General features: G+C 40.0%; 5 protein-coding genes across 5 annotated transcripts; 3 read left to right on the top strand and 2 right to left on the bottom strand.

Moving 5' to 3' along the window:
• Positions 1-341: 341 nt before the first annotated feature.
• On the bottom strand, positions 342-2305 carry LOC6605188 (mitochondrial inner membrane protein OXA1L). Its single transcript, XM_002029991.2, has 3 exons — positions 2087-2305; positions 919-1975; positions 342-853 (listed from the first exon to the last, which is right to left on the bottom strand). The coding sequence occupies exons 1-3, from the start codon at positions 2168-2170 to the stop codon at positions 669-671; spliced, it is 1326 nt and encodes a 441-aa protein (XP_002030027.1). The 5' UTR covers positions 2171-2305; the 3' UTR covers positions 342-668.
• Positions 2306-5836: 3531 nt separating this feature from the next.
• LOC6605189 (larval cuticle protein 4) lies at positions 5837-6517 on the top strand. Its single transcript, XM_002029992.2, has 2 exons — positions 5837-5939; positions 6077-6517. Exons 1-2 carry the CDS (start codon positions 5928-5930, stop codon positions 6467-6469), a joined length of 405 nt encoding a protein of 134 aa, XP_002030028.1. The 5' UTR covers positions 5837-5927; the 3' UTR covers positions 6470-6517.
• A 981-nt stretch (positions 6518-7498) lies between these two features.
• On the top strand, positions 7499-8382 carry LOC6605190 (larval cuticle protein 4). Its single transcript, XM_002029993.2, has 2 exons — positions 7499-7598; positions 7873-8382. The coding sequence occupies exons 1-2, from the start codon at positions 7587-7589 to the stop codon at positions 8263-8265; spliced, it is 405 nt and encodes a 134-aa protein (XP_002030029.1). The 5' UTR covers positions 7499-7586; the 3' UTR covers positions 8266-8382.
• Positions 8383-9763: 1381 nt separating this feature from the next.
• LOC6605191 (endocuticle structural glycoprotein SgAbd-8) lies at positions 9764-10362 on the top strand. Its single transcript, XM_002029994.2, has 2 exons — positions 9764-9872; positions 9937-10362. The coding sequence occupies exons 1-2, from the start codon at positions 9861-9863 to the stop codon at positions 10291-10293; spliced, it is 369 nt and encodes a 122-aa protein (XP_002030030.1). The 5' UTR covers positions 9764-9860; the 3' UTR covers positions 10294-10362.
• Positions 10363-10444: 82 nt separating this feature from the next.
• Positions 10445-14773, bottom strand: LOC6605192 (diphosphoinositol polyphosphate phosphohydrolase 1). Its single transcript, XM_002029995.2, has 4 exons — positions 13645-14773; positions 12430-12528; positions 12130-12285; positions 10445-12068 (listed from the first exon to the last, which is right to left on the bottom strand). The coding sequence occupies exons 2-4, from the start codon at positions 12526-12528 to the stop codon at positions 11790-11792; spliced, it is 534 nt and encodes a 177-aa protein (XP_002030031.1). The 5' UTR covers positions 13645-14773; the 3' UTR covers positions 10445-11789.
• Positions 14774-16703: the final 1930 nt, after the last annotated feature.

Consider the following 16703-nt stretch of genomic DNA (forward strand, 5'->3'; position numbering starts at 1 on the left):
ATGACTAGACTTGTTATCCAAAATGGTTTTTAAACTATCCAACCTAGCTTTATGGTTTGCCATTAAAAACATGTAAATGCTTTGCGAATCCATTTATGAGGTAAAGACCTCTTCTACTTCTCTAGTTATTAGAATTGCTATTAAATCTTTTATTTATTATCTGAGCCTATGCTAACTAATAGCTAGTAATCGAGGTCAGCAACTTGAAAATCCACCCCGGCATCGATTGATGATTGATGGTTTTTGATTTTTTAGTCTAACTCAATGATTGTACAGCATTTAAACTGAGGCTAATAGTATTTGAGGAGCATTTCCATATTTGTTATAGTAATAACAATGTGTTAGCTATCCGCAATTAATTGTATATTTGATTGTCACTCAAGACCGTATCTTATTTGAACTGAAAACACTGAGTTAATTTATGACTGGTCATGTATTCATATATACATTCGTATCTTCCATGACGAGTTTATTTTACAGCGATTACATCTACCAAAACTTTGTCTCCAACTTCTCAAATCAGGTTTCATCAGCAAAAAGTTTGCCTCTGTGCATTTACAAATTATATTTTAGCAGCAAAACGATCGGACGATGAAGGACTATAGACTAAGGGGTTAAATTAACGTAACAGGACACAGCGCTCAGCGGCGATTACAGGATGCGAGGAACTATCCCTGCTTGTTCGGCGGCTCCTTTAGCCGCATGTGCGGCTCCGCGGAGATGGGTTTTGCCACCTTCGTGGGATCGAACTTGTACGTCTTGACCAGCGGACCCTTGCCGGCCTTGGCGAATCGGATCTCGTCCAGGCGCTGTCGCTCCTCGATTTCTTTCGAAATCTTCATGTTGTCCCAGGCTGGAAAAGAAAGGTTGAAAATCGAAAGAGCTAAAAAATGAAGTGGGAATATCCCTGTTACTTACACTCCTTCATTCCGCCGACGAATCCCTTCTTGGGTGGCAGTGCACTAGGCGCATGGGTCAACATCTTTTCGATCTTAAAGTACTCCCTCACAGAGGGAATCCTCAGCACCGCAACCTGTCCCAACGATATAAAGTTACTGCAGGCCCAATAGGTCAAAATGGCAGCGGGGAAGTTCATCGTGAACGGGAAGATCACAATGGGCAGTGCTCTGAGCACATATTTCATGGTGTTCATGTTGGCAGCCGATAAGCGTGCCGAATCCGTTCCGATCTCAATGGTCAGGTACAACGTGGCACTGGTGATCAAGGGCAGCAGGTAGTATGGATCCGCCATTGTGAGATCCGTGAACCAGAAGAGTCCTCCATCCCGCATCGATTCCACTGGGGCGTTGGCCATCTGTCGCAGTCCCATGAAGAAGCTAATGAAGAGCGGTGCCTGGGCTAAGGGAACTACCATGTTCTTGAGCGGATTGACGCCCTTCTCCCGCATGAAGAGCATCATTTCCTGGGCATAACGAGCGGATTCAATGGCATTTCCCGACTGCCTGGCCTCGGTCATTTTCAGCTGCAGCATCTGCATCTGCGGCATATTGTTGTTCATCTTGGCAGAGTTCCTCTGGGCCAAGATGACCAATGGAAAGATTATGGTTCGCACTGCGAGCGTTCCAATGGCGATGGTGCCCCACCAGGGAATTTCCCACGTGCAGTGCAAGAATTCCATGCAGTTCTGTACCATGCCCACCGGCGACCAGCCGCCCAAGCCAATGGAGGCGAAGGAGGGTTCGCCAGCGGCATTCATCACATCAATTACATTCAGACCATCTGTGGGTGGAGGCACTGGAGCGGCGGGTATGTCCGGCAAATCCACTAGTTCCGTTTTCGGCACAGCCTGCATGAACTCCTCGCCTTTGGTGGCTGAAACTCCCGCCGCAGTTGCTCCACCGCTGGCGAAACGAAGCTGGCCGAGATAAGACCAGTTTCCGGGGGCCGTTAAGGGCAGACTGCTGCCCCTGGTAAGCCTTTGGAGGTGGAGATCTCTCCTGCCACCCGCGGATGCCTAGAAAACAGAGTTTTCATTGAAATTTGGGTACATTTTCGAACACAAACATTGGCCAACTTGCAGGTTATGTCACAGGTCGCCGGCTCTTTTTCAATGATCTTCACTCACCTGTGGGGTGAAACGACCGGCTGCGGAACTCATGGCCATTGCCGCGTTCGTTGTCCTCCAAAGCTGCATCCTGTGGGCCAGCATTTTCTGCGCAGCGCTCGTAATTTGGTCAAAATAAAATTAAATGATAAAATTCGTCTCGTTTCGAGCTAGGCGAGTGCGAGCGAGATGGATACAAACACGCGTCCGGGTGAACGACAAGAAAGAAGCAGAGTCACAGCTGTTCGCGAAGAGCGCCCTCTGGCGCTACTTAGCAAGACTATCTGATTACCGCTAAAATTTAAAAGGAAAAATAATAAATAAATTCCCAAAACTTATTCCATAAATAAAGTAAATCATTATATATAAAATGACAAGTTTCTTTAGGAAAATTTTTGAATTTTTAAATACTTTTATTTATTAAACATTTCGCTTACATTACTTTTTACGTTTCTGGGTGTGTTCATCAACCTCTTGAGAAATTAAGCTTGGTCAAAATTTCGTGTTGACTTAAAATTTTATTTGAAATAAAATCACTACTGACAAAAATCCAGGAGCCTGCCTCTTAACTTCCTCAAATTCTTTAGGAAGTTATGTTTTATTTCGATACGAAATATAATCTTTACTATTCTTATTATTATTATTATTCAAATAAAAAATAATATTGGTTCTCAAGCAAACAACATTGTGCAAGGTGCTAAAAGTCATCTTCAAATTAGGAGTCCTATAAATTAAGAGCCAGTTCATTTTTGGAAAACTACATTAATAATCTCGCAACTCGCTGCTAAAAGCCATTTAAATATTACCCGCTCTATGACATCCCGGAAGGCCAACAGGTTATGGGAAAATGCTAAAAGTCAATATGACATATTTGGCAATATATGTATCAGTTTCAGTTTCAGTTTTAGTCTAATTAATATGCACACGAGTTCAGCCCAATTAATTTGCATTCAATTTAATACACTAATAATGAAGTCTTTATGTTTGGACACATGACAACCTTTTAAAGCAGCTTGAATAAAATTATTTGCCTCGAAATAAGCGGGTTGTGTTTGCTTTGACCTAGGCATTAAATGTATTATTTATAACATAAATGTATTATTTATAAACTATTTGCTAGTTAAAAAACATAAAAGTAAGTTCCCACTTTAAATGGGAGTAAGTGAAATAAATGAAAATAAATCTAAGTAAATCAAATAAAATATTCTTTAAAATGAAAAGTAATCCAATAAGTTTTGCTTATCTACATTTTTTCGAACGATTGGTAATATATAATATTTTGTAATATTTCAATTTAATTTAAAATAGTGTATATTTCGCCTGTGCTTAAAAATCAAAAACATTCAGTTCTCATTAGAAATACGATTCCCTTTATGTTAAGATTGGCATGGGAAAAATAAATTATAAATTCTTTTCGGATTGGTTGACAAAACTTGCACCAATATTGACGCCTGATCTGCATAAAACTGAATCGAAACCTGAGAGATTATATACGAAATTATACATATCTATAGCCCAAAATCGGTGTGAATTATTGAAGCCGCCGAAGCCATTGACGCGCATCTCAAAGCGATGCCAATTTGTTTATTAATGAAAAAAGAAACGAGAAAACCGAATAAATCGACTAAAAATAATATAATATTTGTAACTAGTTTACGCTTAAAACGTTGCTGACCGAACGAATGATGCAGTTTTTGAATATCGATCAGAGTACAAAAGATAATCGTTAATAAGTAGTCACTCAAATATATCAAATGTCATCATTTTGGGCATCTCAAATCGACCTTACTCTTTTTATGTCGGTACTATCTTTTGGGATTTATTTCTACATTTGGCATCTAGTCCAAACTTGGCCCTTAAAACGACTAACAACATTCGACTAATTTGAGCGACTTAAAACTATTTTAGTATGATTTATTTAAATTTATGCGAAAACTTCGACAAGGTTGATCAGTGACAGTAAAGACTAAGCTTTAAGAGATCCAATCACCTTATAGCCACACTTTAAGAGACCTTAATAAGTGGCATTAAATTAATAATCATAATCGTATCTCGGCACTATGCATAATTATGGGAATAAAGTTCAGAGGGGATGCCCCGACTGACTTCGTGACGACAGCAAATCCAAGGGTGCTAAATACGTAATCAATGTTCGATCTGTTCTCAGAATTAACACGAGACTATGCCCAAAAAATCGGCACAAATCAATAAATCTTTTGAATGTCTTCGGCACGTTACCATGTTACCGAAACCCACAAATCCAACTTTGTATTAAACGCAACACAAGCACTTCCATCGATCCGCCCAGACGGACTATTTCACTATTGGCGTGTCATAAAGTTTAGTTTTACGAGCGACGTGTTCTCATCGGATGGATATCTGCCCAAGGCCATGCCCCCCAGGTTGAATAATTTCATTGGCACATCGAAAACCTATCAGCACAGTGTACAGAATGCAGTCATTAAAGGATCAAAAGATTCTAAGGCTTCAAAAAAGGATATACAAATTTTTTAAGGTTTTTTTTGCATATAGATTTAAATAATGTTGTTAAATTCATTTTAAAAGGAAAATATATTATTTATTTTCAAAATATTTAAAACTGCAAAAAGAAATTAGTCAAATAAAACCCATCCCTAAATGGGATATCAATATTTGATTCTACTTATATCTGATTCTATTAATCGCTACTTTGAGGACTGGTGTTCAAAAATATTAGAAAATATTACTTTTTGCAACTTCCTGCTGGCTTAAGAACTAGTTGCGAACCACTGTGCTAGAATATGAGCTGATATTTCGAAAAATCGCATTAAAGGTGCCGCTGGTGACACGATACGTTTTGCAGTCTTTGGATTTTGGATAAGGCGGATTAGGCGCGCCTGGCAACGGGTTAATCCAGTTTGATATCTCACTTGTGTACCAATTAGGCATTAACTCACTTTAATGGCCCAATTTGTTAAACGCACACATTTCAGCACCTCTGACGGACTTTACACACGCGTAGAGCCAGAAAAGGTTTGACGAATCGAACTGGAAAAGTTAACCATTGAGCAGACCGGAGTAAAACCATAAATTATGCTAAAATTGTATCGAGACTGGTCGGTGTTTTAAATGCATTTAATTAATACAATTTTTTGGGTGCGCCGCCTGAAACTGAATTTGGAACCAGAAACTGGAGTCTGCGGATCTCGAACCTCCAAGCAGACCTATGTGGCTGCGACATTGACATTGCCGCATGGGGTTCGTATTAACTTTTGCTCTTTGCTGTGCCCACACGCACAGCAGCGGTCAAGCTGGTACGACCGATGTGTGACAATCTAGGAATAAGGTGCCTAGAAAAGAATCTTAGCTACGAAAAATGATGTTAAAGGAAATAAGGACTCGCTAAATAAACTTAGTTAACATACAAATAGCATTGGTAACCTTTTAAAAAATATATTGTTATTTTTTAATGAAGCTTTAAAGTATTTGGAAAACTCTTCATTTATGAAAAATTAATGCTTGAAACGGCCTTAGTGTATGTATAATATTTTCATAAATAATTTCGATTACTTGTCTTATTTATTCACCTTAGTTGTGTGAATGTGCATCACATCTTGGTTTGATTGAAAACTAAAAGAGTGGATTTTTTAACTTGTTCGTAGCTCTTTGGCTCTTAGGTCACTCTTAGTGCTCCAGTTTGGTCAATTTTGGCTATTCGATTTTATTATTATTCAGATGTGTTTCCTGCAGCAGAGCGTAAATGTTGCTTCGGTTGGATCTGGTTTCAAGTCGAGAATTGGTATAAAACCCTAAGCAGTCTGCAGAATAGTCACCATTCAGAGTCGTCTCTCAGTTTAGACAAACGCACTCCAAGCCATCAAAGATGTTCCGCTACGTAAGTCAAAAGGATATTTACTTCGAGCTGCAACGAGATGTGTTTAGAATTCTTTAAGATATTTTGAACTTCCTGAAATATTTCCATGGACTCAATCCAAAAATTTGTAACTAACTGGGATCCATCTGCCTTTATAGCTGCTCGTCGCCTCCGCCGTCCTGGCCTGCGCCTTCGGTGCCGCCACCTACAACCAGGAAGCTGGTGCCTACATCACCAAGATCGGCTCCGACATCCAGCCCGAGGGAAACTACAACTACCAGTACGAGACCAGCAACGGAATCGCCGCCCAGGAGTCCGGAATTGGAGGAAACCACGCCACCGGAGGATTCTCCTGGTACTCTCCCGAGGGTGAGCTCGTCCAGATCTCGTACGTGGCCGACGAGAACGGCTACCAGCCCCAGGGAGCTCTCCTGCCCACTCCTCCCCCAATCCCAGCTGCCATCCTTAAGAGCCTGGAGTACATCCGCACCCATCCCCAGTACGTCGAGCAGGAGTACCGCAGGCCCGCCCTGAAGAGGCTCATCGGTTAAGCGCGAGTGGAAGTCTTATGTGATAACATTTCAAAAGAGCTTTATTACGATTTAAAAAATGTTTTAAAATAAAGAAGAAAAAATTACATAAATATATTTTTGTTTAAAATATTTCAAACTATTAAGATGGACAAGAATAATGGGTGCTTAATATATTAAATATGGTTTAATATTCTACGAGGTAACGCAGCAAACTTATTTATATTTCACTTTTTCATATTTCAATTTTATCAAACTTTCTTGTTAAAATTCTTTTTTTAAGGATATGCTACTTTACCTTCCAATTTGTTTTATAGTGGGAAAATACTGGCAATTCTATGTTAGATTTTAAGAACCAAATTAAAACCTTTGGGCAACCCAAATACTTTCCATCCAGTATCAAACAGAAATCCACTATCAAGTCCTTGGAATTATAGTACTTATTCCGACCAATACCAACTATTTGACCCCACTTATTTAAATAAAATATGCACAAATATGCATTTTTGCGAACGAGGTTGAACTGTTTATTTTTATGACCTTTAAAATTAAAAAAATATATTTTAATTAACTAATTAAAAACAATTGCTTACTGAAAAAAAGAATATCAGTAGCATTATAGGTTTATCTGATTAATCTGCCTTTTTAATCTCTTTAATTAATCTGCTCATTGTAAAATGATAACGATTTGATTATATTATCTTTGATATTTTGTACCATAATTGGGTGAAATCAATCTAATAATACTTTATAAGGATGGAATTTAATCAATTAGTAGATGTTAATTCATAATTCAAAACTTATTAGATACTATTAAAATATATGTGAATATGACTTTTTTATATGCAGAATTTTATGTTAAATATAACTATCTTGCCCGATGAATACTTACGCAAAAGTTAAGAGCCAAACTTATGTGCGTATGTGGCTCTTTACCTTTTTAAGCCGCTCCAGTTTGGTCAATCTCAGTTTGGCCATTGTCATTCATATGAGTTTCCTGCCGTCTGCCGTAAAAGTTGTTTGGGTGGATCGGGTTTCGCATCGAGAATACCTATAAAACATTGCCGATCAGCCACAGAGTCATCATTCAGAGTCGTCTCTTAGTCGCAGACACACGAACTCCTCCAAATCACCCAAGATGTTCCGCTACGTAAGTATATCGCAAGGATAACTATAGAAAAGCAATGGAAAACAACAATTAGTGGCAGAAAAACAGTGTTCCCAACAATTAGTGCCACTAAAATGTTTAAGGATATCAAAATATTAACCAATATAACATATAGTTTATATTAACGATCGAAAAATCAGTTAAATAAAAAAACCTACCGGACTTATAGATACCAAGGATAGAACTGACCTTTTAAGATATTGAGAACTTCAACTACATGTGTCATCAAAACCCAAATTGCATCCTTGTCTTCTAGATGCTCGTCGCCTCCGCCGTCCTGGCCTGCGCCTTCGGTGCTGCCACCTACAACCAGGAAGCTGGTGCCTACATCACCAAGATCGGCTCCGACATCCAGCCCGAGGGAAACTACAACTACCAGTACGAGACCAGCAACGGAATCGCCGCCCAGGAGTCCGGAATTGGAGGAAACCACGCCACCGGAGGATTCTCCTGGTACTCTCCCGAGGGTGAGCTCGTCCAGATCTCGTACGTGGCCGACGAGAACGGCTACCAGCCCCAGGGAGCTCTCCTGCCCACTCCTCCCCCAATCCCAGCTGCCATCCTTAAGAGCCTGGAGTACATCCGCACCCATCCCCAGTACGTCGAGCAGGAGTACCGCAGGCCCGCCCTGAAGAGGCTCATCGGTTAAGCGCGAGTGGAAGTCTTATGTGATAACATTTCAAAAGAGCTTTATTACGATTTAAAAAATTTTTTAAAATAAAGAAGAAAAAAATTACACAAATACACGACGAAGATGTAAAGAAAACAATCTTGAAAGTCAAATTTTCGTTGCTTAGGGCCAAGATCAAAATTCATAAGTTAAGCCGTGGGAAATATCAAAAAAATATATCCCAATTCTTTAGCATTATAGGTCCAAGGTTATGATGGACGAAACAATGGAGTTCATAGACGATTAGATGGACGAAACAATGGAGTTCATAGACGATTAGATACCTTTTGATGAAATCAAAATATTCCAAAATTTTTAAAAATTAGTGGGCGTGACATTTTTTTGAAGTTTGTAAGCAAATAAACCTATAGGTTTCATAGTTCCGGAGATCTCAAAGTTCATACGGACATACGGACGGACAAATAGACGTACGGACACTGGCAGATCGACGTGGATAGTGGCATCCGCACATCCTTCATCCTGTTAAAAATGTTTCATCGAATCTAGTGTACCCACTTATTCTACGGTTATCGGGTATAAAACTTAGTTGTATTTGTTGGAGTGATTTATAATCTGTTATATTATTAACATACGAATTGTTTTTGCTTATATATAATAAAAATTCATATTCAATAGTATACTTTTTGGATAATACCAAAATGTCAAACGTTTTAAAACGTATTTAAATGCAAGCTAAACTATCTCAAATCGGCAGCAGTCGTTAGAAATTTACGATGACACTTGGTGTTTTGTTTGAGTTTCAAGTTCGTCTCATATCCAAACGCAAACTGCTCTGCCGGCATTTGCCCGCATTCATATTTCATTTGCATATCATTAACAACAAAAGCCGCTAATCGAGTGACAGAGCGTATAGTATTTTGGCGCCTACATATCGGATACTCTAACTATTCAGAAGGCGGTAGGTTGACTTGGTAACTGGCTTTGGTGATCACTGAAATGCGTGTAACATTTTTAGTTTAATTAAATCCTTTAAAATGATACATTTTTAAATTTAAATAAAATTAATTCCTAGTACAATCAACTTTTCCCTTTAAAATATATATCACTTCTTAAATCATATACCCCTATTTTAATTATTTTACTCAAAGAGAGTGTGCCATCTTCGCTGAAATATCTCTAGCAACTCCATGTTCGACTTACGATTTATTTATTTATTATGAATATAAGTCAAGATTAGATAAGAAAAGAGGCATTGTGTGGCAGCGTCTGTAAATCGAGAGCGTTGATCTGCGATTTCTAAGGCGCAGATAAGGAGAGGCCTTTACTCATAAGTTGCCGGGGTTATAGAGCACCTGGGTCGTAAAGCCGTAGTAAAAACAAACAACAGAAGACAACGGAGCTATTAGGCGAACTACTAAGTTCGTAAAAACGCGGTCAAATTCATATTTTCAGATGCGCGAATTAAATTAATAATTAGGAATGGCGAGGAGTCACCTGTTCGGCGATGGTGTAGGTGTAGGTCAGTGATCGTTGGGAGTATAAAACGATCTGTCGCCGAACTTGGAGATCAGTAATCAGTAATCAGTAGCAACTGCAGCAAGTCCAGCACCAAAATGATCAAGACCGTAAGTCCGATGCGTTAATAGCGATAATAGCACATCTAATTGGTGTATCTTTTCCGGCATCAAGGCGCTAATCATTTCCCTGTTCCTGGTGGCCGCCATCCGAGCTGCAGACGAATCACAGGCACAGACCACCAAATACCGCAACGAGATCAAGCCGGATGGCTCATACAGCTGGGAATACGGAACCTCCAACGGCATCGATGCCCAGGAGAGTGGAGTGGGTGGAGTTCAAGCAACGGGATCCGTGAGCTACGCTGCTCCCGATGGAACACCCATCCAGCTGCAGTACACTGCCGACGAGAACGGATACCGTCCGACTGGTGCTCATCTGCCCACGCCGCCTCCCATTCCAGATTACATCCTCAAGGCTTTGGCCTACATCGAGGCGCATCCATTCCAGAGGATTCAGCTGAAGAAGTAGTCCTTAAACACACAAAATAGATTTAATGTAGCAAAATTATTATACAAAATAAACTAAATTTAAGAGAACCATCTTTTGTTTGAAGATCCTTAAGCTGAAAGTAAATAGAAAACATAGTGACATATTGATTTTTAAAAGCAAACAACTCACGCTGTGTTCTGTTTTATTCTTTATTGGTTGTAAATCATTGTTTAATTGCAACAATTTGTGATATAATTTAGCGTTCCGATAAAAGTTCGTTTGTCGGCTTTAGTTTGCAACTAAAGTACAATTGATAGACTGATCAAATCATAGATTCAACTGCCAGACTTTCCTTCCATTGAGCTTGAATTAAAATTTCGTTTTGTTGCGCGCTTTTCAAGTGCCAAAAAATCATCGAAAAAATGTCACATCAAATTGTTTAACTCGTATGTATCTTGTATCTCTTAAATCACATTGAAAACATGCTACTCTTCTTCGTTCCTAGCTGTGTTTATATTATAATCGCAATTGTTCTTTTATTTATTTATGCTTCTGAAAAGTACAACGTGCACTCTTAGTAGTTGAATTAGTTCATAATATTTTGTTTGCTGGCTCCTCTAATTTCTCGCATTTTTTTTTTTACAATAAGTTAACGTTTATCCTTAAATTTCCCCTGCAGTGGGTTTTATATTCTTGCATAGGCAACTGTTGTTTAATATAATTAGGTTTTCTAATGATTTAGTTTCCGTCATTTGTCTAGTTCGTCGCAAGTCGAGTCTTAGGTTTCATTTCTTTCTGATCTATTTTTTTTTTGAAAAATTGTTCTTGACTGTGGGTGATTTGAAACGAAATCGATTCGTTAGTCATCGCTTAAATAGTTTTCGTTTTATTTAGGCCGCTTAGCATAGTTAATTAAGATCTCCTTTTGCACTTGCTAAAGCCGATTCCAATTGGTTTGCTTGTTACATTAATCAATTAAGACGCCTTTTGAGTAAATTATAAAAAAGAGTAGAAAAATCTAATAGATATCGCTATTCTGGATTTTGTTGTTTAGTCCAACTAGTTTTAGTTTTTTTTTAAGTTTCATTTCGTGTTTGCAAAAAGTGCTATTCGCTCAAAAATTATTACATGTGGTTTCCGTCTACTTCTGCGTCGTGTTATAGATCTCGAATAATATAAGTTATCGCTTAGCATTGATCGAGTAGCGTTTTTGTTTCTTCACCTCCTCTCCACTCGCTCTGGAGTAAACATATAAATTTAGTTCCGATACATTTACTAAAGACATAAATGAACGCCTTGACTTAAACTTAAACGCAAATGGGGCTATGTGGGGGATGCGGGGTAACATAAGTGTCGCTTAACCAACATAATCTAGAAGACTGCCTGTCTATTTGTTAATTTCCAAAATGTCAAAATGTGTATGGTTGGTTTTCGGTATGGGTTTAGTTTTGGGGTTAGTGTTACTCTCGCGGTTAAGTGTGGTGTGCATGTGTGGTTACTGCTTCCTGCGATCCGGATCCTGCATCCTGATGTCTTTATGCCGTAGTGGGCGATGCGGCTGGGGTGGCGGCATTGGTCAACTTGGGCGGATGCGTGGCGTTCACCACGCGATTCGTGTTGTCCAGCGTCTTCGAGTGCTGCAGCTGCATCAGATAGTGCTGCTGAGTCGGCTTGTGCAGCGCCAGCTGCGAGAGTGCATCATCGATGGTGAACCACTGGCGCTTGCGACCGATGCTCCGCGAATCCTCCCACTCGTCCAGTTCCTGAGTGACGTTCATCACGAACACCTCGGTGCGATGCATGTGGTCATTGTTCTGAACGGCGGCACACAGATTAGAATCAGTTTGAATGGAATATAGCTCACTTCGAACTTACCTCAAAGACACCGAGACAACGACCCAGATCGCCAACCACGCCGGCTTCCTCGAGCACTTCGCGTACGGCTGTCACCGATGACTCCTCTTCTGGTTCAACGCCGCCTCCTGGAACGATCCACAACTCCGGGCGACGAGATGAGGTTACCAAGAGCACCTGGGTACAAGTAAATATTTTGTTAGTTACTTTCTGGGAAAACCCTAATGCTATTTCTTTGAATTGCGAAATAATTTGTAACCTGCGAAGCCAAAAGTATCTGGACTTCAAATTATATAATCAAGCTTACGAATTGTTACTCACCTCCGCCTCGTTCTCCGATTTCACGCAAATACAAGCAGCTCGGCGCCTGAATCCATCCTTGTCGTAGATGCGAGTCGAGTTGGGCTTCTCCTTGACCATCTGGAAAGTGGAACACCCAAAATAGGAACAGTCACATTCGATGGCCATAAGTTTAACCTGCCTGATCCCCTCAATAATTTACCCCCTTATGTGCACGTTCGAAAATAACAATCGCTGATAGCTTGCAAAGCTCTTCATATATCATTTTATAGCTTGACGCGTTTAATTTAAATGTGCGGCACATGAAAATCGTGATTCCGACCTTATCAGATGCGAGATTGTGGGCCCATCGGCGAATTGCACTGCCTGTCCGTCCGGCTTATCACTTATCAGCCGGTCTTTCTCCGTGGATAGCATGCCGTACTCGTTTTCCGATTCCGTTCCTCGTCAATGGTATTACTGGTACTATTGTATGGCACTACATTTTACACCTGACGAGGAGGAAACCAGACTGGGCAGCAATATCAACACGTTGCTAACATATTGATTGATCGGTGTTGTGTTTATAATCGGAAAACGTTTAGGAACCCAATCGGACAGATTAGCAGACCGTTAAATTCGGTGGGGAGAGCATACGAAACAAGCTAGATGGGATAACCGCAGAGATCCTAGAACGTGTTTATTGGCACTATATCAACTATAAATAGTATTAAGCGTTATCTTCATAGACGCGAATTTATAGCACCAATAACTGGACACGGAAAAAGAGCCACATTTACTTCAAATTATCCAATTGTGCTTAAGTTTGCAAAGATACTTAGCTGCAATATAAGTCAATTTTCTTGGCATACTTAAAACCGAAACTCTTAAATAAATTATCTAAATATCTTACTAACGATGTTCCACTTTTATGCCTGAATACTCCACACTCCCCAACAATTACTCTATACTTAGTAGGGAATTATATGCAAACACATTATTAATGCAATCTTTTTGAGATTTGAATAGTCTACTAAGACCCACAAAGGAAATTCATTATACTTTTAAGTACTTGTAAACATTTTAAGCTACTATCAATGCATTCTTATACTGTTGTATCTAGATGTGTAATCACCGCATTTCCCATAGTTTACATAAGATATTACATATATGTTTACTTTTTGGGGCTCTATCAACGTATTGCTTGCAGGGTATCATTCAGGTCTGTTCCACCCCATTGCTTATCCCCGTTCTTACGTTTGCAGTGGTATTCGCTGATAGCAGATGCGCGTTGTTGTCTTCTTAGGCACTTGTTCTCCTCCTGCTCCTCGTCCCCTCTTCTCTTATCGCTCTGTCGCCCCTTCTCCTCGTCTGCTGCAACAAGTGTTGGATGTGTGTGTGTGTGTGATGGGGGGCTCTGTGTATTTGCGTGTGGAAGTGGTGAGCCGGTCGCTTTTGCTTCTTGCGATTTTCTGCTTTTCTGGCGATCTCGTGCCGCTATTTCGCAGGTGCTTCTCGGCCACTCTTGCGCTCCCTGGCCTCCGCTGTTCCTCACTCGATGGAATACAAAAGGAAATGGCGAAAAGTGCACAAACAAAATCTAAAGACGACACTTTCTGCGCTCGCACGTCACACGAGACGTTGTTTTCGTATTGGTATTGGTGGTCGGTGTTCGTGTACCGTGTGTTGTTGTTCGGAAGTAGTAACGAAAAAAGAACTGTTTGTTTGTTTGTGTGGGTGGGTGTGTGTGTGTGTGTGTGTGTGGGGGAAAAAGCGAGAAACAGAAACTTGTTGAAAATATACAACAAAAAGTCAAAAACGAGGAGAACCGAAATGAAGAAGGAAATAAAGCGCAGACAGGGCAGAATTATTTAACTACTTTGCAAATATTGCATGTTGTTTTTGTTTTTTGTTGTTGTATTGGTTTTACACGGGAGAGCGTGCGAAGCGGTTATTCGTATGCGTGTGTGAGTAGCTTTTTCCTCGTCTCTCTCACGTTCTCACTCGTTCTTTGTCCTCAAACTTGAGATCCGATTTTAGATCCCAGCTCAAGTTATTTGATTTTGTTGCCGTTTCACAGCTCCTCTTTCGCCTTTTTCGCCGTTATCCCAGCGACACACATGCACACATGCTTGCGCTTTCCATTGCCTCCACAATATCCGGCTGCGAAGAATGTGCGAAGTGAATTGGCGCACGGCTGCTGGAAAAGCGGAAAACAAAACGACAAAACGCGTTCCAGTTGTTGTGTTTATTGTGCCACTCCATCCACGGAATTAATCCACTTCGGTGCGAAGAGACGGCGAACGCACACAGTCTCACGTTTAGCGCTTGCTTTTCTCGCTTTATTCACGCTTATTCTATTCACTTTCAAAGAGTGTGACCGTACGACTATCGGAAAGTTAAACCATCCGGCTTTCATCTATATACCGCTTGTGTCGTTTTTGATATTGTAAATATACCAAAAAGCTCTTTCGAATTGGGGTATGGATATGTTTAAGCTTGTTAATTCTGTGCGTTCTTTGTGAGCTGTTTTATTTTCTGATTTTAATATTTAGTTAAAATTAAGTAAGTTTATGAATTTAAACATAATGTGCAATAGTGCAGATTAGGTTTGCATACATTAGTATTTTGTAGAAGTTCAATTGCTTTTATGGGTGGGGTCTCCGCTAAAGCGGAGCTTTTACTTGCTTTTTTGGTTGTTGCTGTGGCGCCCTCTTTCGCTTTTCACACGACCTTATAATCAGTTTACATAATAGCCGCTGGAGGGCGCTCATGTATATTTCAAGATCCAATACTATGGGAATAAAAATTATGTATAAAAATAACAATTTTTAATATTCTGCAGCTTATTTCTGTATTAAAACTTACGGCTCTCTTGTATGAAAATTTGGTCACTGTTTTTTGTTTTTGGCGATGAAAAGTCTTTATATCGTTATTTTTCTATAAAATTCTTAACGAGAAGAACATCCATGTTTATTTCAAAAATTTGTAGTAACCTAACAAGATTTTCATAGTGTTAATGTATCTCAGCATAAATAAACTTAAATTAATCTTAAATTATCTTTAAGCATTTGAACTCTGCATGCAAGTCCGCATGATTTACACGCTAGAAACCCCAACGCCGCCCAGAGAGTCGCACATTTTTGAGTCGCTGCCAGGAAAATTCGGTGAGGATACACTGGCAATGGAGGGGGAGTGCCAGGAGGACTTTCGGGCAGGTCGGAGGGCATGACTTTATGACCCAGGCGCAGCGAGTTACCCAAAATTTGTTTCTTGTCCTGTTGTCTGTCGCAGGTTTTGTTGTAAGCTTTTAATGCAACTACTTAGCATGGAGCATGGAGCATGGAGCACATGGGGTTTGGGAATTCCTTCGTGTCCTTGGCTCGCCTTAGCCATTTCGGGGGGAGTACTCCGCCCCCAATTGGCTCCTTCGGCGATTCCTTTTGCGATCTGCTTGGCGCTTTTTGCTTGCGACTGAGGCAAATTGCTTATTTCTTAATGCATTGCCATTTCCTTTTTTGGCTTTTCTTAGACAATTTGCCCCGGCATCGTGTCGCATGAGTTATGGCCTCAGTTTCCATTTCCATTGCCGTTTTCATTTCCATTTTCTTTTGGGTGACCATGCAGAAGTGTTAAGCAGTTTAACGCGCTTTTTTCATCGGCTGCTTCGGTCTTCTTGGGCATCTTCCACAGCTCCACTTGTTTAGATGTTAATTCTGCCAAATCGATCGACTGCTCCTGCCCGACTTCCTCGTCCAGCCCCGCCCACTTTTCGGCTGGAGGAGCGGCACGCCTTGCTGCACATAAATTCAATGTCATAAATTTGGCACGAGGCGTCGCTCTGGCTACCAAAAAATTTGCCTATTTGATGCGTTCGTATGACCTCAACCAGATAGAGAGCAATGAAATCAAATGTGGACAGGAGGCGATGGCAATGGTCCTCCAGGAACTCTGGGTATCGAAGCGGGCAACTAGAACGGCAAGTTCATGCAGAGAATAACACAACTTTAAAATATTAAGTATACGTTAAATGCTTCAATACAAATATGTTGTATTGCATTTCTATGATTTTAAATTTGTACAATCAAATAATAAAATATTTGAAGTGTGTTTGTTATAAATCTGCAGTATTTAGCGTTTGTGTAATTTAACTAAATAACGTTGTTTAAACCAAATATTTTTAGCAAAATGAAATTTTTAAGCCCTGTGGCTTAAATATCCGGAATATTTTGAGTTTTTGAGATCCCCTTTTGATTTTCTGAGAATCTTTATAAATGCAAGCTGTGCAAATTTAAATTTTAACTGTGTTGGTATTG

Source organism: Drosophila sechellia, chromosome 3L, assembly GCF_004382195.2.
Source record: "Drosophila sechellia strain sech25 chromosome 3L, ASM438219v1, whole genome shotgun sequence".
Classification (NCBI taxonomy): Eukaryota; Metazoa; Arthropoda; class Insecta; order Diptera; family Drosophilidae; genus Drosophila; species Drosophila sechellia.

Bases quoted from the DNA above. Each gene is read 5' to 3' on its own strand.
- LOC6605188 (XM_002029991.2), bottom strand. From the start codon at position 2,170: ATGCTGGCCCACAGGATGCAGCTTTGGAGGACAACGAACGCGGCAATG. The intron at 1,976-2,086 runs GTGAGTGAAGAT...TCTGTTTTCTAG, and splicing joins CCGGTCGTTTCACCCCACAG to GCATCCGCGGGTGGCAGGAG. The intron at 854-918 runs GTAAGTAACAGG...TTTCTTTTCCAG, and splicing joins CGTCGGCGGAATGAAGGAGT to CCTGGGACAACATGAAGATT.
- LOC6605192 (XM_002029995.2), bottom strand. From the start codon at position 12,528: ATGGTCAAGGAGAAGCCCAACTCGACTCGCATCTACGACAAGGATGGA. The intron at 12,286-12,429 runs GTGAGTAACAAT...ACTTGTACCCAG, and splicing joins AATCGGAGAACGAGGCGGAG to GTGCTCTTGGTAACCTCATC. The intron at 12,069-12,129 runs GTAAGTTCGAAG...GCCGCCGTTCAG, and splicing joins GTTGTCTCGGTGTCTTTGAG to AACAATGACCACATGCATCG.